Source organism: Pteronotus mesoamericanus, unplaced genomic scaffold (assembly GCF_021234165.1).
Source record: "Pteronotus mesoamericanus isolate MK-2021 breed Mesoamerican mustached bat unplaced genomic scaffold, CSHL_Meso_final contig_1, whole genome shotgun sequence".
Lineage (NCBI taxonomy): Eukaryota > Metazoa > Chordata > Mammalia > Chiroptera > Mormoopidae > Pteronotus > Pteronotus mesoamericanus.
In genome coordinates this window covers 3,057,434-3,074,017 of record NW_026554998.1, presented here as the reverse complement: position 1 = coordinate 3,074,017, position 16,584 = coordinate 3,057,434, and the positions used below count along the sequence as shown (strand labels likewise).

Here is a 16,584-nt window from a genome sequence, read left to right as displayed (position 1 = left end):
GACGGATGGGCAATTAGTGGTGTGTGACTGCGCCGTTTGTCATGGAAACAAACAGCAGGGTCACCCACGACACTGGGGAGGGGGACAGTTGGGGAACCTGGCTGTCACCTTTTTCTCCGTGTTTATACATCTTTCTCCTCTTACTCTCAGGTGGGGCGTCCGGGCACAGGAGCGATATTTCCTCCACGCGGGCCCCGCCCAGGCCTTCTAGGCCCATCACCGTGGCTAATAATGTTTTCAATATACTTTGACTTTCCCCAAATGGTCCTCTTTAAATTATTTATGGCTGCATTTAGGGCAGGCCACCACTCACCCAAGAGAATCTGAAGCTGCCTCTGTATTTTCTCTTTTTAGACACATCTTAATGTTTCAAACAAAGGGTATTATAAGAATTTTTTCCAGGAAAGTCCAAAGTTCATAATTCTTAAGAAAAAAGACATTACTATCTCCAAAGGAAAAACTGTTTGCTAATCTCCGCAGCCGACGCCAAGCCTCCTGCTTCTGCCTCTCGCGAGCCGGCGCGAGGCCCTGGCCTGTGGGAGGGGGCGTGCGCAGCAGGGGCTGGGGGCCTGCTTTGGGGGTCCTGCTGGGAGAGGCGAGGGAGCCACCGCCAGCGCGTAAACCTGGGGACGCACGGGCGCCCGGGCGAGACCCGCCATGTTGCGGGGACGGTGTCCTGCAGGTGACGTCACACGCAGGTCACCAGGCCTGTAGGGCCACAGCACCGCCCTCGGCACCGCCAGTACCGCGGTCACTGCCGTCAGTCAGGCACTGTCCTCGCCACTGGGGGACCAGACCAGGGTCCCAGAAAAGTGGGATGAGGGAGGGGGAAAGAGAGAGATGCGAAGGCGGGAGAGAGACCGGGAAGGACAGACCGGGGAGGCAGGGGGACAGACAGGCAGGCAGAGATGGAGGCCGTGGACGCCCCACTGTTGAACCCATGCCTGCTTTGCCTCAAGTGCTGTTCTGGCATGACGGGGCCTGGGGAGAGGGACGGGGCACAGAGAGGGCCCGGGGCCTGGGGGGACAGTGCTGCCTTTGGGGTGGGCATGGAGAGGGCGCTGAACTAGAGTCTCGATTGTCCCGCTGTCTTTGGGAAGCTGCTCCGCACTGGCAGGCTCTGTCCCTGCCTGTGAGATGGGCGCGGCGGCCGCAGCCTGCCGCTCCTGAGGCCCTGGCCGGGGTCATGCTCCCAGTTTCCGCGTGTCGTCTCGTTCGTTTCTCGCACCAACACCGAGAATGGGGGCCTCCTCCTCCCACGACAGCGCGGCCCTAGGCCACGTGTCGGTGCACACGGCCGGGAACGGCAGGCATCTCCGTCCTGTCCTTGGTCCCGGCCACCGCTCCTTGTGAGGGCCTGAGGCAGCAATGCGTGCAGGGTGACCAGTACCGTGGCAGGCCCCTAGAAAGTGCTAGAAAAGTGAGTTCTGTTGTTCCTGCGAGGAGGGCAGAGCAGAAGCTTCGCAGGGGAGGAGAGTGAAAAAGAGGTTCGGCACTGCTTCTGCGGACCACACGTGGCCCCCGGGCGCCAGCTGACGGGGGAGCAGCTGGAAGGCCCGTCCTCAGGGAGGTGCGTACGAAGCAAGCACGCTCACACCTGCTGTGGCGGATCGTGGAGAGCCTGTCGGACTCCGAAATCATTCCAGTGGTGGCCCCCAGCCGCGGCAGACAGTGCAGCCGGACGCACTCGCTGGTCAGCGCCTTTGGAACAGCTCCGAGCGCAGGTGTCAGCGGTGCCTGGCCTGCTGACCCCAGCCCAGCGGGGCACGGTCGGGGCTCCTCTTCCTGGAACGCCCGTTCATCTCACAGCTAGCGAGAAGCATGCTAGCCCACCCCATATGCCAGAGTTTTAAGTGACTTTCCGCCTGTTCATAAATTAGTTTCTTTCTGCTGAACCCTCCCCCGTTTCCCTGCATTTGTCTGCCGGAGCCGTGCATGGCCGCGGCCGGACCATGGCATCCAGTAAAGCAGAGAGCCGCACAGACACACTGGCTGCCATCCTTGTTCCAGGAGGAAAGTCGTGCAAGGAGAGCTGAGCTTCCCTCTTGCTTTCACCCTTGTTGTTGACGGAGCTTGCTCTCAAGCAGGGCACTCTCTTCTGTAGTTGGGGGAGCGAGCATGTGGCAGGCCCGGCGAGAAGGCCCAGTGTCCCTGCAGACCAGCTGTCACACTCGAGACCAGGGCGGCCGTGGCCAGACTGGTGCTTCTGGCTCCACAGGCACAGCTACGTCGCTCAGTGATTGAAGAGCAAGATAGAGAGCAGACCCCTTTGTAATAACCACATTCCTTTGAAGAGGAACTGACGCTGAGCCTGCCGCTGCTTGCGGTCAGAGGCCAGCTCCCTCACGCACCATCTCCCGCACTCGCCGCTGCGGGAGGCCTCGCCCTGCACACAGCGCTGCGCGGGGCCGGCAGCCGCTCGGCCCAGCACCCCGTCCCCTGCAGGAGGGAAGAAGGCATCTGAGCGCCATGCTCAGGAGAGACCAGGACGTGGGGGGTGGGCTGGTGCTGAGACCTGGTGGGCCTGCTGCACGGGGATGGCGTACCCAGGCCGCCTGCCGCCCGGCCTGGGAGTGGCAGAGTGGTCCCGGGGGCTGCTCCCCGGCGCTCTGCGTCCGGCAGAGGGACAGCTGCCCCGCTCCCGCTCCTCCTTCCATCCGGGGAAGCTCTACAGCACTCCATTTTTGGCTGAATTACACATTGTTTTTATTGTATTATATGCAAATGAATTTATTTCGGGCTCGTTGGCCGCTTTCAGAGAGCCCCAGGGACAGGACTCCCGCACCGCGCCCCCGCCCCCGTGGAGCGGCTCTCATGGTGCCCATCTGTTCTGTCATCTTTTTTAATGGTTTCTAAATTGAGTGGATTTCAGACTCTGGGGAAGTTCCACCACTTAAGGGCATAAAGACGTAAACACATGTGTTCCGCACATTTTTATAAAGTCTTGTTTCCTTTACGTTAAAAATTTTTTTCGCAGAGAGGAAGCTTGGCTCACCGCTTTCATGGCCAAACCTGGGCCCAGCCTTCGCCTCCCCGCAGGCTCTGCTGCCCCGGAGCACAGCACAGGCTGGCGTGCCCGGCCCCGGCGCAGCCGCAAAAGTGGCCTAAGGCCCCTGGCTGGCTGCAGACTCACTAAGTGCCTTTTAAAACTAGCTAGAGGATTGAAGCAACACCACTCTAAGTAAATACATTTCTTCTGGGCAAAATCCCTGATGAAATAACCCTTTACGAGTCCTACCGAGTCGCCCTGTGATTGCGTCATCCCTCCCCCAGCCTCCTGTTGGGAGCAGCTCTCCTGGAGGGGGTGACAGCCGACGGCATGTGGGCCGTGCGGAGAAGGGGCTGGGGTTTCCCAGCAGCAGCGCCGCAGAAGGTGGGCTCTGTGGCTCGTTGTCAGCTGGATGGACGTCCCTGGCCTGTTTGCTAAGTCATCACACTTGGCCCCTGAGCAGGTGGCCTTGTTGCAAAGAGAAGCAACTGCAGGTCATTGTATGACTTTCATCTGACAATTCAGTGATCTGGCAGTGTTTGTCTGTATGGACATCAATGTACTAAAACTCTAGAAAGGATTTGATTGTTAGCCCCCAAAAGAGGACAGTTGACACCATCGACCCCAGCAAGGAGCCGGCTCAGGTTCAGCAGACGCCACGGGGACCCCGGTGTGCCAACTTCTGTCACGTCACCACCTGACTCGTGCCCCGTAGGGGTCCTTTTGGTGGAAGTGCCACCACCCCTGTTTCACAGGGGCAACCCCACGAAATGACACTGAGGAGCAGAGGCGGGGCCAGCTCTGATCCGTCCTGCGCCCCCCGCCCCAACCAAGGTGCAATAACACGAAAGGCTGTGGCAACTTCTCCGGGTCCTCTGAGGCGCTACTTCCTGCCGTCTGTGCTCGTCTCCAGACCAAGGAGGGGGTGTCTTCTCAGTGGAGCACTTCAGAGTGTAGCGCGCTCTGCCTGGGCTCCCAGGAGCTGGTTGTGGACAGGCGAACGCCCGCTGGGCTCTGATCCCCTTTCTGCTCTAGTGCAGAGAGACAGTGCGCACCCAGGAGGGGCGTCCCTCTCGGCTCTCCCCACGATGCACTGCAGTCCCCTCTCTGCCTCTGTCAGCCTCGCCAACGGGCTCCCCCAGTGCCCACGCCCACAGAGGGCAGCGGGGAGGCCCCAGGCAGGCCCCCGGGGGCTCGGTCGGGTGCCCAGAGCTCCGGTGGGAGGCCAGAGCCGGGCAGAGGGTCAGCAGAAGCGACTGTGCCGTTTCCTCCCAGGTCACTTCCCAGAGCAGTGCTCCGCCTCCTGAACCCTCACAGGCGTCCTGGGTTAGAGAGCCAGGCCTGTCTGTCTTATCTGACCTCTCCTCCGAGGTTGAGTTTTCAAGAAGCTGCCACCAGGAGGATGCCTGGGGTCAGAGCCACATGTTCTGTGACAAGGCAGCCGCCTTCTCTGAAATTCTGTGAAGCATGTAGGCTGGCCTCACGCGCTGGAGACTTGATACCACAATCGGTTTCCTTCTTACGTCTTTGAACACTTCCTTCCCAGGGAACCAGCTCCCTGGGTGCCATGCCCTCTCTCCCGCACCCCGCCACGCCCCACGCCGCGCACAGAGCAGGCGCTCTGAGCAGGCCGGCTGGAGGGCCCGTTGCTCCTCTCCCGGCCTGGGCTCTGACTCCGGAGTGTACCAGGGTGGCCCAAAAGCCCACTCCATGTTTCCCATAAAATAAAAGCACATTTTTTCATTTTCACTGCTAACTTTATTGATTTGAATATTTTGAGTATGTTGGCCATCTCCCACTGTTGGCTTCTGATGGGGAGAGGTCAGGGGTGCTGCTAAACACCTTCCAATGCATATGATACCCCCACAGCAAGGAATTAATTCACTAAAATGTCAATAGTACCAAGAAACTTAGCAAACCACTTTTGACACATTCAATCAGTTACAGCATCTTCTCCATACACTGCAAAAGCTTTTTTTGTGTTTGTTACATTTTTACCTTTCTTGAAATAATAAAGTATAATACTCTGAAAATATTACTTATCTTCTTCCATCTTCAATATTAAAATTTACCAATTTTGATAAAAAATTTTAAGGCATACTGATATGACAGCTGTCACAATACAATCTAACGAAATTGTTTCAAATGAAATTAAAGATAACTAAGCACCACTAGAGCCATCTTACAGAAAAAAACATAACACACTTTTTGGCCAACCCAATAGCTGCAAGCTCGGAAAGGAACTGCCAGAGCGAACCTGTGGATGCGGGCAGCTGAATGTCCCCTTCGTCCGTCCAACACGCAGTCACCGGCCATGCGCTGCGTATCAGGCTCGGTGTGTGAACACTGGGGTTCGGTTGTGTATAAGGCAGAGCACGTCTTTATCCGAATCTATTTCACATCCAAACAATTCTAAGCGAGTTATCACTTTAGAAACCCCGCCCTTTAACTTAGTCCCATTTTATTTGTAACTAGGAGTTGACAGTTAAGTTCAAATAGAAGAATTAGATTTGAAGGAGAATTTATCTATGAATGTAATCTGTTTTTCTATACATTTGCCATTATGGAACTAACTACACGTGCCCTATCAAAAGCCCCTGCAGGGACTCAGTGGACATGTTACACAGGCCTGGGCCACAAGGGCTTGAATGGCCCTCGCCCGTCTCTAGTAGTGTTTTCCCTCTGGTCACCTGTGGTCTTTCTCCCACCGTGGGCTGCGCGCCTCTCACGGGGTAGCCACAGCTCTCAGACTTGACCCCTGGCTTGTCCCCAGAGCCTGCTGCACCCGCAGTCCATGGCGCTGAGCCGCAGTCCCGGTCACCCCACTTCCCGCCGTGCGTGCCGAGCCCGCCTGGATTCCATTCCTGAACACAACCCAACTCATCACTTCCGGTGGGGTGAAGTTTTGAGAAACAGGTTTCCCGGAATCTCCTTCACTTGCTCTGCAGCCCTTCCCTGGACCCAGAGCCCACAGGCAGCGCAAGTGTTTCCTCCGTGACGGAGGCAGCACATCACTCTGGCGCTGCCCCTCACTGAGCACCCAGAGGTTCTGCGTCCACCCAAGCCCGGGAGGCAGTGCTAATTCTTATCAGAGCACAAGGGAGGGGAGCGTGTCGACTTTGAAGTTGTCTGCCCTAAACTTGGGTTAAACTGTGAGGCTCGAGATCCAGATTATGTTCAAAACACTAAACCTTATAACCAACCCATGAAAAAGTTATTTAATTACAATGGAGCACATTTTACAGGGTTTTGTTGGTTTTTTTTAAGGGCTTAAAAACGAATATTCTACATTTTTCTGCATTGATTTTTTTAAACATACTTGAACATCCATTGAAACGAATCGAATGCCACTTTAATATTTGTGTAGTAAAACCACAGCCCCAAGTATACTTTCATATTTTATGGGCAAAGTCATTGTACTGAACCTTTTACTGAATTTTCATTATAATGTATAAATTAATGTGTATGTTGTCATCCTGGTTTGTGTTTAAAGTGTCAAAGATCAAAATACTTAGTAATGACTAAAGAAATGGACCTTTTCCTGAAAACCAAGCAAGGCGGCACCGCGGGGGTGAGGCTCCGCGGAAGCCTGCGGGCCCGCGGCCACACTCAGGGGAAGTTATTCAAGGGTTTCCTGTTCCTCCTCCTAGTGTTTACACCTACCAAGGGGAAGCTACATGGGACTCGGGCAGAGGGCTCCTGGTGCAGGTATGTGTCCCTCCACGCCGAGTCAGGCCCGGGGTCTCACACTGTTGATGCCTAAGTAGTGAGTGCAGTTGCCTTGTCCTGTTGCCATGGTGATCCTGTTGAACATATACCCATACTTTTCCTTCCTGGTCTTGAGCTGTTTCCATCCATCATAAATACGGCACTTCTAGAATTAACGTCAGCGTCCTCTCTCTGACAGCAGGTGTTCGGGATGGCGCAGGGCGCGCCTGGGCCCCTCAAGTGCGGCAGGAAGCTCGCTGCCGGTCTCCCAGCTGCTCCCCCCAGCCCCATACGGCGCTTGCGAGCCCCACCTTCCAGGGGGTCTTCGGTCCGCGCCGATGGCGGAAGACCCTAGGCAGCTCCTCCAAGGTCTCATCTTTTCTGAAATAGAGACTTCTAATTTTGCTCCCTGCGTCAAAAAAGTGCTGGAAGAACTGGGTGGGAACCCAAAGCTCTTGGAGGGCGCCCCGGCGAATTAGCCCTCTCGCTCGGCGGCGGCAGCGGTGCCTTCTCCGCACGCAGCTGACAGCCGGGCCTCGGGGCCCTCCCCGCGCCTGCACTGAGCGGGGGTGCATCCCGGCCGTCAGGACCCGGCCTCCGCTTTCCCGCGCTTCTCGCTGCCTTTTACCCCATTGGCCTAAGCTCTTGTATTTATTTATCTTCTTCTTTATTATCATCCCATGGAATTAGAAGTTACAGGTATAAGATTTCACTTGGAAAATTAGAATTAAGATGGGGAAGACTAAGAAAATAATTTTGCATAAAACCATACTTACATTTATTTTAGTAAAGTTAAAATATGGTAAACTCTCTCTGGCTTTTATGTTATTCTTCTGTAAAGTCAGTGTAAGTTTTAAATTAGTACTTTGGAATTATGTTATAATAAAGCCATGGAGTTCATATTCTGGGCGAAGTATTAAACTTTGCTAACATAATTACTTAACATGCCCTTGTGTTCATTTTGAAAATTGTTATTCTGATAACAAAAGTGACACTAATTTATTGTGGAAAAATATTTACAGTACAGGAATCAAAAACAAAAACTCATCTTTCCACTCAGAGCTAACCCCTGTTAACGTTTTATGTATACACGTATCTACTGAAACACATGTATAATACCAGTTTTCTATGCACAAGGGATGCATACATTTTTATCATTTTCACCCCAAAGGGATGGTATCGCACGTGCTGTTTGAATGTGTGTCAGGATGCGTTTCACCTCTAGCGACAGAAACCCCAGCGAGCGGAACCCAGAGCAAAGGGCGCTCGCTCCAGAGGCCGGGCGGCCGCAGACGGGCGGGCTGCGGCGGCTTGCGGACCGTCAGGCTGTCAGGACCGGGGTCTCTGTCCTGCCCCTGACACCATCAGCGCCAGGCTGAGGCCGGCCCCGCGTGGTCATGGCATGGCCACGAGCGCCGGGGACGACGTGCGTCCTTGCCCATGTCTCGTGGGGGGTGAGAAGCCCAACCCCGACCACGGAGTGGAAGCCCCGCCCGCACTCTGGTGAGCCTAACGGGCTCGGTGGGCCGCCCCAGGCCGAGTGCAGTCCCCAGGGCTCCCATGGGCCTCCCCTCTTAACACCAGTAAGAAGGTCGGATCAGCAGGAGGGGCTCTGACCAGGGCAGGTCTCCGCACCACAGCGCCGCTCAGAATGGCGGGACGCGGGACTGAAGCTGCGTTGAGCCCCAGCCTGGGCCGCCCTGGCCCCGCCCTGGCGCTTTGGGGCCGCGCGCTGCGTGACAGGGTGGCTCGGCTTCCTTGGCCGCCGCCGCCCTTTGGCTCTGCTCTCCTCGGCCTGCCGCTCGAAACTCAGTCCTTCCCTCTGCCTCCGTGCGCACCCTGCCTTCCCTGGGGCCCCGGGTCCCACGGAGGGGCTCCCGGCAGTCCCGGGCTGGTGTTTCCTGGCTGGCTCCCCACGGAGGGAGAAGCCTGGTCCCTCCCGTCCAGCTGGGCCAAGGCGGGTCCCCGACCAATTCCTTGTTTTCTCGGGTGTGGCTGGAGCGCCGTCACCGTCCTCTGAGGTCAGGATCCAAACCTGGCGCAGGCAGCGGGCCGCCTCCGGGGGACGGGCCGCCAGAGGCTCCTCCCCGCTTACGCGTTGCAGCCCTTGTCAGAGTTTAAAATTAAGATGAAAGTATTCTAACTTTCATTTTAAAATCGGTTTTCTTAATAGAATACTGTGTTCAGAAAGAGTTGGGTGGTCACATAGGTCAGTTTTCTGGGGAATTGATCCTTATAAGTCTGTTCTCCAAAGTTTGGGCATTTTTGTGGTGTGTTTTTGGCAGTAGATAAGTTTTCTTCATGAGTTTTGACTTAAACTGGTACAGAAATTAAAAACTAAAAGAAGAATTAGCTTAAAGATATAAATGATAATAAATGTAAATTTGAATATTTAATATTTTTATTCTTTATGTACTGTTAAATTTTCAGTACCCTTGAAACAACACCATAGAATATAGAGAATTAATGGATATTTTTGGAGAAAAGTTCTGAGAAATAATAGGCATATTTGAAATCACTAAGGCAAAAATCAGATGTTAAAGAAAAAAGTTACTGTTTTTAAATCATGGTATTAAATGTGTAACTTCATGTGTAATAAATATTCATATTTAATTTTAGGTACCAGTATAACATGGACTAAAGTGAAATGGAATAATTTCTATGGTTCTCTAAGGGAATCTATAAAGGAGTCATAAATGTTATAGTAAAACTTTTTAAAAACATTTTTATGGGACTAAAAATTGAAAACTGTATAACAAAGACATTTTCTTAAATGGGAAATGAGCTGAGTGAGCCATAGAGACCTGCCACTGGCAGCTCCTGGGAAACCCTGGATGAGCAGCACCTCCTCGCGACAAGTGGGTACAACATGCAAAAGTCGAGGGTTTGGGAAAAGCTCTCCTAAAGGGAGTAGGAAGAAAAAGATTACTATACCCAAACTCCCCAGGAGGAGTTTTTGTGGTTTACGTTACTAGAACAGAGATCTTTGTTCACCTGCACACGGGAGACCTGCGACTCTGCGGAATTTAAACGCCAACAAACCAACCCCACTCTGTGGAGGAGCATGGCCTCGCCAGTGGGCATTGCCCAGGAGCGGGAAGCAGGAGCCCACATAGGCTGAGTGACGGCTGAGTGACGTCTGGTGCTGGGAATGTGTCTCGCTCTCAGAGCCCAACTCAGCAGCCCAAGAGAAGTTCGCTCGCCTTGGTGTTTTTGTTGTCAACAAATTGTACTTTCCCCAGCTCCTTAGCTCATAAAAAGAACGCAGAGCCCAGCATGCTCACAGGGTCCGGGGGGCGCATTTTAACTAAAAGCTGCTTGGATTTATGGAAGCCGTGTCTTTATTGTTTTTCTTCTTCCTTTAAGCAAGTCACCAGGTGAGAGTCCGTGTGTGTCCCTGTTGGCAGGGCACCAGGGTCCGTGTGAGAGGACCTGCTCCCCACTCCTGCGTTGCTCCCTCGCTGAGTTACCTCGGCAAAGAGGCAAACAGCTTAGCCTCGCGGGCCCTCAGTCTTCTCATTTCTAAAGAGGGGCAGGCAGGTGGGTCAAAGGCACCGCAGAGGGTCCTTTCCGCAGGAGAGTAGGGATATGTGAGAAGGATTCAGGGGCGACCAACAGGCTCTTGCCCCGCTGGACGCGGGCTGGTGCAGGGCAAGAGTGCGGCCCTGGGCTGACCCGCGGCTCTGGGAGAAGCATGGCCCCGGCCGCTCCGGGCTGCCCGCAGCCCGGACACAGACACGCGAGGCTCCGCGAGGCCACTCCACTGATCCGGCGGCCCTGGGCCAGGTCTCGGTGGCCCAGCCCTCCCTTCTCAGTGTCTGATCCAACAACCCTGCCTGAAGGGAGAGGGCCTGCTCTTCAGGAGCCCATCCAGCTTCTTTTTCTTACCAGCTCCCAGAGGCGGCTGGGCCTTGGAATGCTGCCGCCCCCCAGCCGAGTGCGGGGCAGACACAGGGGGCCTGGAGGCGCCGACCTGCCGCCGGTGGGAGCGGCTCAGCCACGCTGGAGAGGCTGCTGCCAGGTCCCTAAAGACAGACCGTGGATTCATTTCTGCCCTTGCAGGTCCTTTTTTGACCTTAAAAAACCTTGGGACTTTCCTTCACTGTTGGCCTAGTGAGTTGATGTGTCTGACAAATGAGAGGTTCCTCAGAGTGGCTCTAACGCTGTCCCTTCTCTAACAGAGCCATCACGCTGGAGAATCAGCTGGTGATCCTGGCGGCGGCGGCAGGTGACGCGGGCGCCTACTATGCACAGGCCGTCAACGAGAGGAACGGCGAGAACAAGACCAGCCCGCCTGTTCTCCTGAGCGTAGCCAGTGAGTTCTGAAACCCTACCGACTGCCCTGAAAGCAGGGAAGTCGGGTTTACTGAGCAATTGCGGCCTCATGGGGGCATTTAGCACTAGGCCTTACCTCCCTAGTGCCAGGGTTATAGTTTAGTACCGATCTAAGGTCAGTGGTTGCTTCCTGTGAAATGATAGGCAGAAAATGTGAATATAACTCATAATTCTGAATGCAAAATCTAATTTGGGAAATTTAAATATTTTTTTTTGCTTCCGTGCACTGTTAATATGTACTGTTTCTAACAACACAACATCTTTTGACTTACAGGAATTGTATCTGTGAATCTCATTTGAGACTAGGTTAGGCACAGGGCATGTTCTTTTAATTTAATAAAAAATCCCTCAGAAAATATAAATACTAATATAATTCTGTTCAAATTAGCAGTGTTTCTTAAGCACAATCAGCTGATTTTTTTTTCTACCTGATTTAACAGAATCAGGTCAAGAATGCATACAAATTACAGGTAGGTGTCCAGTTTACTTAAGGACATTTTAGTTTGAGGAAACGTAATTCAAATGTAAGGCCTTTGAAAGAAGGCTCCCGAAATCCTGCTAACCAGAGATAATTGCTGGAGAGGGGAAATGACCAGAAGCAAGAGCTCTGAACCAGGAGAGAGAAAAGTGTGCAGATCAGACAGCCTGCCACCAGATGTTTGCTGCATGCGGCTTCATGGCGGGGAGTGCAGTGCGAGCAGAGAGAAGGCCGTGATACATTTCAAAATATTGTGACCACGTCATACAAGAGCGAGTTAAATGGATTTGTCTGTGTATGAATAGATTTCATCTTTTTAAAGAACACCTTGAAGGAATGGCTCCTGCCTCAGGTAGTCTGAGAAGTTTTGTTTTGCTCATAGGATAGGATTGTGATGTTTGCTTGTGGTCCTTGAGGGTCATGTGGTTTCTAGTAGAATTTTCTGAGTGAATGTTTGCAGCAAACCTGGGGGCAGGGGACTGGGAATTACCTGTGTTCTCTCATGTGCCCGGCATGTTCCTGGCAAGGCTCCCAAGCGGCCATCGTCCCGCCGTCTGCCCCATGAGTCCTTGAAAGGAACCGAACCCTGGTCTCCAGGCGACAGACAGTGTGCACAGTCAGCCTTCAGCATGGCCTGTTCAGTGCTTTGGAGAGTCACGTCCCTTGATTAGGTGTGGGGTTCATAAAGCCAGTCAGTGCGTGATGCACTGTTATTTAAAGGAGCCCCTGAATCAAGAATCATAATAGAAATGAATGTGAATTATCAAGATTTTTTTCAATATTGACAATAAAGGATGGAGATTGTATTACCAAATAGATTGTAAGTACTGTAATGGTTTTCAAGTTTTACAGTTAGAGCCATTTATTCTGTCTGGCAAATCTGATTCGGCACTGAATTATAATATACATACCAGGATAATAATAGGTCAGATTGGTGCAATTTTGAGTCAGAAACAAGGAAATTGGATTCAGTCTGTTAGATGCACAAATATTCGTTTAACGGGGCGCTGACCGCCCGAAGCGATGCCGCAGCTGCGTCCAGGCATCTGCTGCGAGCCGTAGAAAACACAGCTCGTGCGGGGACCGTGCACGTCGCGTGCCAACGCAACGCCGCTGCAGTCGATAATTGGAATGTGCAAATTGTTAAAATAATTTTAGTTTCTACTGCAAACAGGAAGTATACTGGAAGCAGCTCATAAATATTACAATTAACTCCCTTGCAATTCATTCCTTTGTATATTTGTATCTTTTCATTGGCACCAGGTAAAATGCGTTGAGAGATATAAGGAGGTTGATGGTATGGAGGGATGTATTTCACATCTTAGGAGAAAACCTGCAATCTGTTCCCTTATATATTCTTTGCTTTTTGTTGGGATGGATGAGAAGTAAGAAAATGTAAGAAGTAAGGAGTTGAGGAAACAGCCTTATTTTAATTCTTAGGAGAACTTCCTTTTGACATAGTGGATTTAGCTAAAAGTTAGATGGCACCCAACTATGCATTTCTCACTAAAACTTCTACTTTGAAAACCCCTGAAGATCAGAAGTCGTGCTAAATCTGCAGAAAACCCCAGAACTGTACATGAGTCTTGCTCCTTTTCGGGCCTCCAGTGGGAGCGCCCGCAGCGCGCCCCGGCCGGCCGGGCCCTGAGACTCCAGGGCGCCCCCCGCCCCGCCCCGGTTGTGCCGCAGAGTGCGGCGCCCCAGACCAGCTGCCATTGCAGGTGAGGCACAGTGTGTTCCTCCCACTCGAAAGTCTTTTTTCTCTGATGAGGGCATTGATAAAACAAAACACCAAACAACATTGATGTGTATTTTTAAAAACTTGCCAGCTGCACTTCTGAAGAATCAAAAGACATTACAGCCCAACTCTCACTTAACAAAGATAAATTAGTCCTTGGCATCAGGAGCAGGAGGTGGGGAACCTTTACATAGTGAACGCAACCGGGATGGAAGGCACTGGGAATCAACCTCCTGGTGGGTTCCGCTATAATTAAGTTAAAACTGGAGGGCCGTGCACTGGCCCCGCCTTGTTTCCTGTTGCAGTAACACATTCCCCCCTCCCCCACAGTGAGCAGCCCCCAGGAGCCACCCCTGTCCCAGATCTGGCAGCGAGTGGCAGGCCACCCCCCAGCTGACAGGAGGGAGCCGTGTGTTCTCCCAAACAGCCGCGCCCTGGAGCTCAGCCCTCGCCGCCTTTTTCCTTGCTAAATGTTTGGGCTGGACTTGAAGCTCCTGGGAGGCAGAAGATAAAAAAGGTTTAGGTAAAAATAAATAATTTTTTTGCACGTGTGACAATTGGAAGTGAAATGCTGTCTCATAATGGGTGCTTCGTGCGTGTTTCGCAGACGGTGTTTGTACCCCTGAGCGTCTCCCCCTTCTGGTTGGTTAAGGAGGCGAACAACAGCGAGCTCCGCACAGACAGTCGCCGCAGGAAGCGGGGCGCCTTTCTAGCGCCCCTTCCTCCCACTCCCAGGGAAAGCTTGCTGCCATCTCGGGGGCTGGGGGGGTTCACTTTGAAGTTTTCAGGTGACGTGAGGCCAGCAGATGCTAAGGACACAGGGACTGTTGGAGCGTCCTATGTGAATGTTTCATGGTCGGCTCCCGCTGCTCAGAAACGCACCAGAAGAGAAAAATGGCCCGCTCGCCTGAAAGCGACATTTCCATTCTGAGGCCTGAGCCGGCGAGCTTCACAAACCTGTCACCCGGCGTCGGGCCTCACTTTGAAGGCTTTCCGTGGCGTTAACTTTGGTGCATCAGATCTTCTGAACTGAATTCATACGTGAATGAGAGTTTCTTCTTCAGAAAAGAAAAGCGGTAGAGTTGGGAGATGAGAGGGATTCAGTATGGGCGTCAGTCAGCTATTGTTTAAAGCCCGTTGCGCACACGTCAGCGCTCATCATTCCGACCCGACGTTCACACGTCCAGTGTAATGAGATTCTCTCCTAGGGATGAAATGGAGATTAAAAAAGAAATAACGGCCTCTCTCTCTCCTGTTATTTTCACCTCTTTCATTTAATGTCTCCTCTTCACACAACATTCGCGGATAGGGTATCATTCCAAATGATCCTCCTTCAGGCTGACAAGCCCTTGCTTTTAATTCTGAAGACCACTTAACATTCTTTTGTCCTCTCTAATGATAATTTCACTGTGGGCCTCATATACGTTCAGCAGCTGAAAGTGGATTCCCGAGAACGATGTGTGGGAACAGCCATCTGAGAGGACTTTGTGAGACGTGGCTTTTGTGCGCCGGGGTGCAATCCTAGCTTATTTTCTTTGTGCCTTTAACATTAAATGGAGAGGGGCAGGTATCCGCCTTTAAGCTGTTCCCTGGCGTGGGCTGGATTCCCAAAGCAATCGGAACAGTTTGAAGTTTTACTAAAACCCAGCCTGGAGACATTGTCTGCTTCCTAAATGACCAGCTTAGAATCCGGCTCTGGCTCCGTCAGCCGCCTGGGACTTGGCTACCAGGGTGTCGGAGACACAGCAGGAAGTGCCTCTGCCATCAGCCACACAGCCTTGCAGCGCTGCCGGGCGGGCTGTGTGAGGGCGCGGGCCCTCTGGTCCGGCCTCCCCGGAAGGCGGCCGGGAGAGCTGAGTACGGGCTGTGGTCTCGTCAATACGTCATCCTGTGCCTGCAGCCCTAACACATGCAGATTTAGTTGTACGAAAATGATAAGCATAAAGCTCTCACACGAAAGAGATAAAGATGAAATAAGCAGTATCTTCCATATCTTGCTAACCATGACTGTTGCATTCCATCCTTAGTTCACGTCTCTCCCATAGCATATGTTTTGTGAATGGAAGTCCATGTTTTATTTGGTCTTCCCAATGATGTTTAGTTTGGGGCAAATTTTTACAGCATTGCCTGTAAAGAATTGTTTGTGCTGCTCCTGCGGCTGAGGACAAGCACATGGTGACAATGGCGTCAGCTGCCATGAGTCCTGCCTCTGGGCTTGCTTTCTGAGCAACTCAGGCCCACCGTTCCTCCCCAGGACGCATCCCAGTCCAGCCATCCACGCCGCGGGCGTTTGCGGCCGGCAAAGGCAGAGTCGTGCCCGTGGGCACGTCCTGAGGGCACCTGCCCACCTCTTTGGAAAGCGATTTGGGGTCTCCCTGGGAGCTCCTTGCACACGGGGTACGACTTGCCATCTCACTGATAGGCCCGTCTGCGTGAGGGTGTTGAAGGTTAGTTTCCTTCCTGTGGCTTCAGTTCCAAAGCATAAATAAAAACGCCACTGTTCGCGTTTTGTTTCTGAACCCCAAAAATGTAAGCATGTATGGGCTGGTGAATGAGATTTTGGAGCTTCTGAAGGAGACTTCAGTTAAAAAAAAAAAAAAAAAAAAAGACCAAGGCAATCACAGATAAATGCGGCCATAATTCTCTTCCGCCCCACAAGACAAAACTAGGTTGTTTCTGTTGCCTGTTCATGTTCTTAGCACCGTATTCCAATCCCTTCTCATCCCAAGCTTCCTCGTCCCTCTCGTGACTTACTTAGCCTAATTTCACCCTCGGTAAGTCTTAAGAAATTGGGTTAAACCCTGAATTGTAATTTGCTCTCAACGTTTGAACAAATTTGGGCTAGCCCGATATCCCCAGTCTCCCAAAGCCGCGATCATCAGGTTGGGCTGCGGGCCTCTCAGGGCGCACACAGGTTTCCCGGGGAATGAGGGGCGTATACAGGTCTCAGGGCCCCTTCTCTGGGCGCCCGCCTGTGCTCTGTCTAAACTCAGATCTGTGCATGCTCAGGTTTCAGGGGGCTCTTCTCACTGCTGCCCCTCTCGCTGGGCCCCTGTCCCTCTCCCCCAAATCTGTCACACAGACGTTATCTGAGGGCATAAACACCCAGCTGCTCTGAATATCCAGGAGGGAGAACGTGAGGTACTCTGATAACTGGGAAATAAATCGCTTTATACATGAGGTGCTTCCAATCCCTTGCAGTCTACAAAACAAGGCAGGAACCAAACGCTACGTCAGCCGGCAGTTTATCACAAATAATGTTGGATGATTGATAACATGACAGAGAGGCCACTTGCTCGTGGAGCAGGAAGCCCTTCCAGCCCCTTCTCAGTGTGG

General features: G+C 52.5%; 1 protein-coding gene across 1 annotated transcript in view; it reads left to right on the top strand.

Moving 5' to 3' along the window:
* SDK1 (sidekick cell adhesion molecule 1) overlaps positions 1-16,584 on the top strand; it is a 555,116-nt gene that overhangs the window by 342,103 nt on the left and 196,429 nt on the right. Inside the window, exon 5 of the mRNA XM_054572434.1 lies at positions 10,879-11,012. Coding sequence (XP_054428409.1) covers positions 10,879-11,012 — 134 coding nt within the window. The remainder of the gene's footprint in view (positions 1-10,878; positions 11,013-16,584) is intronic.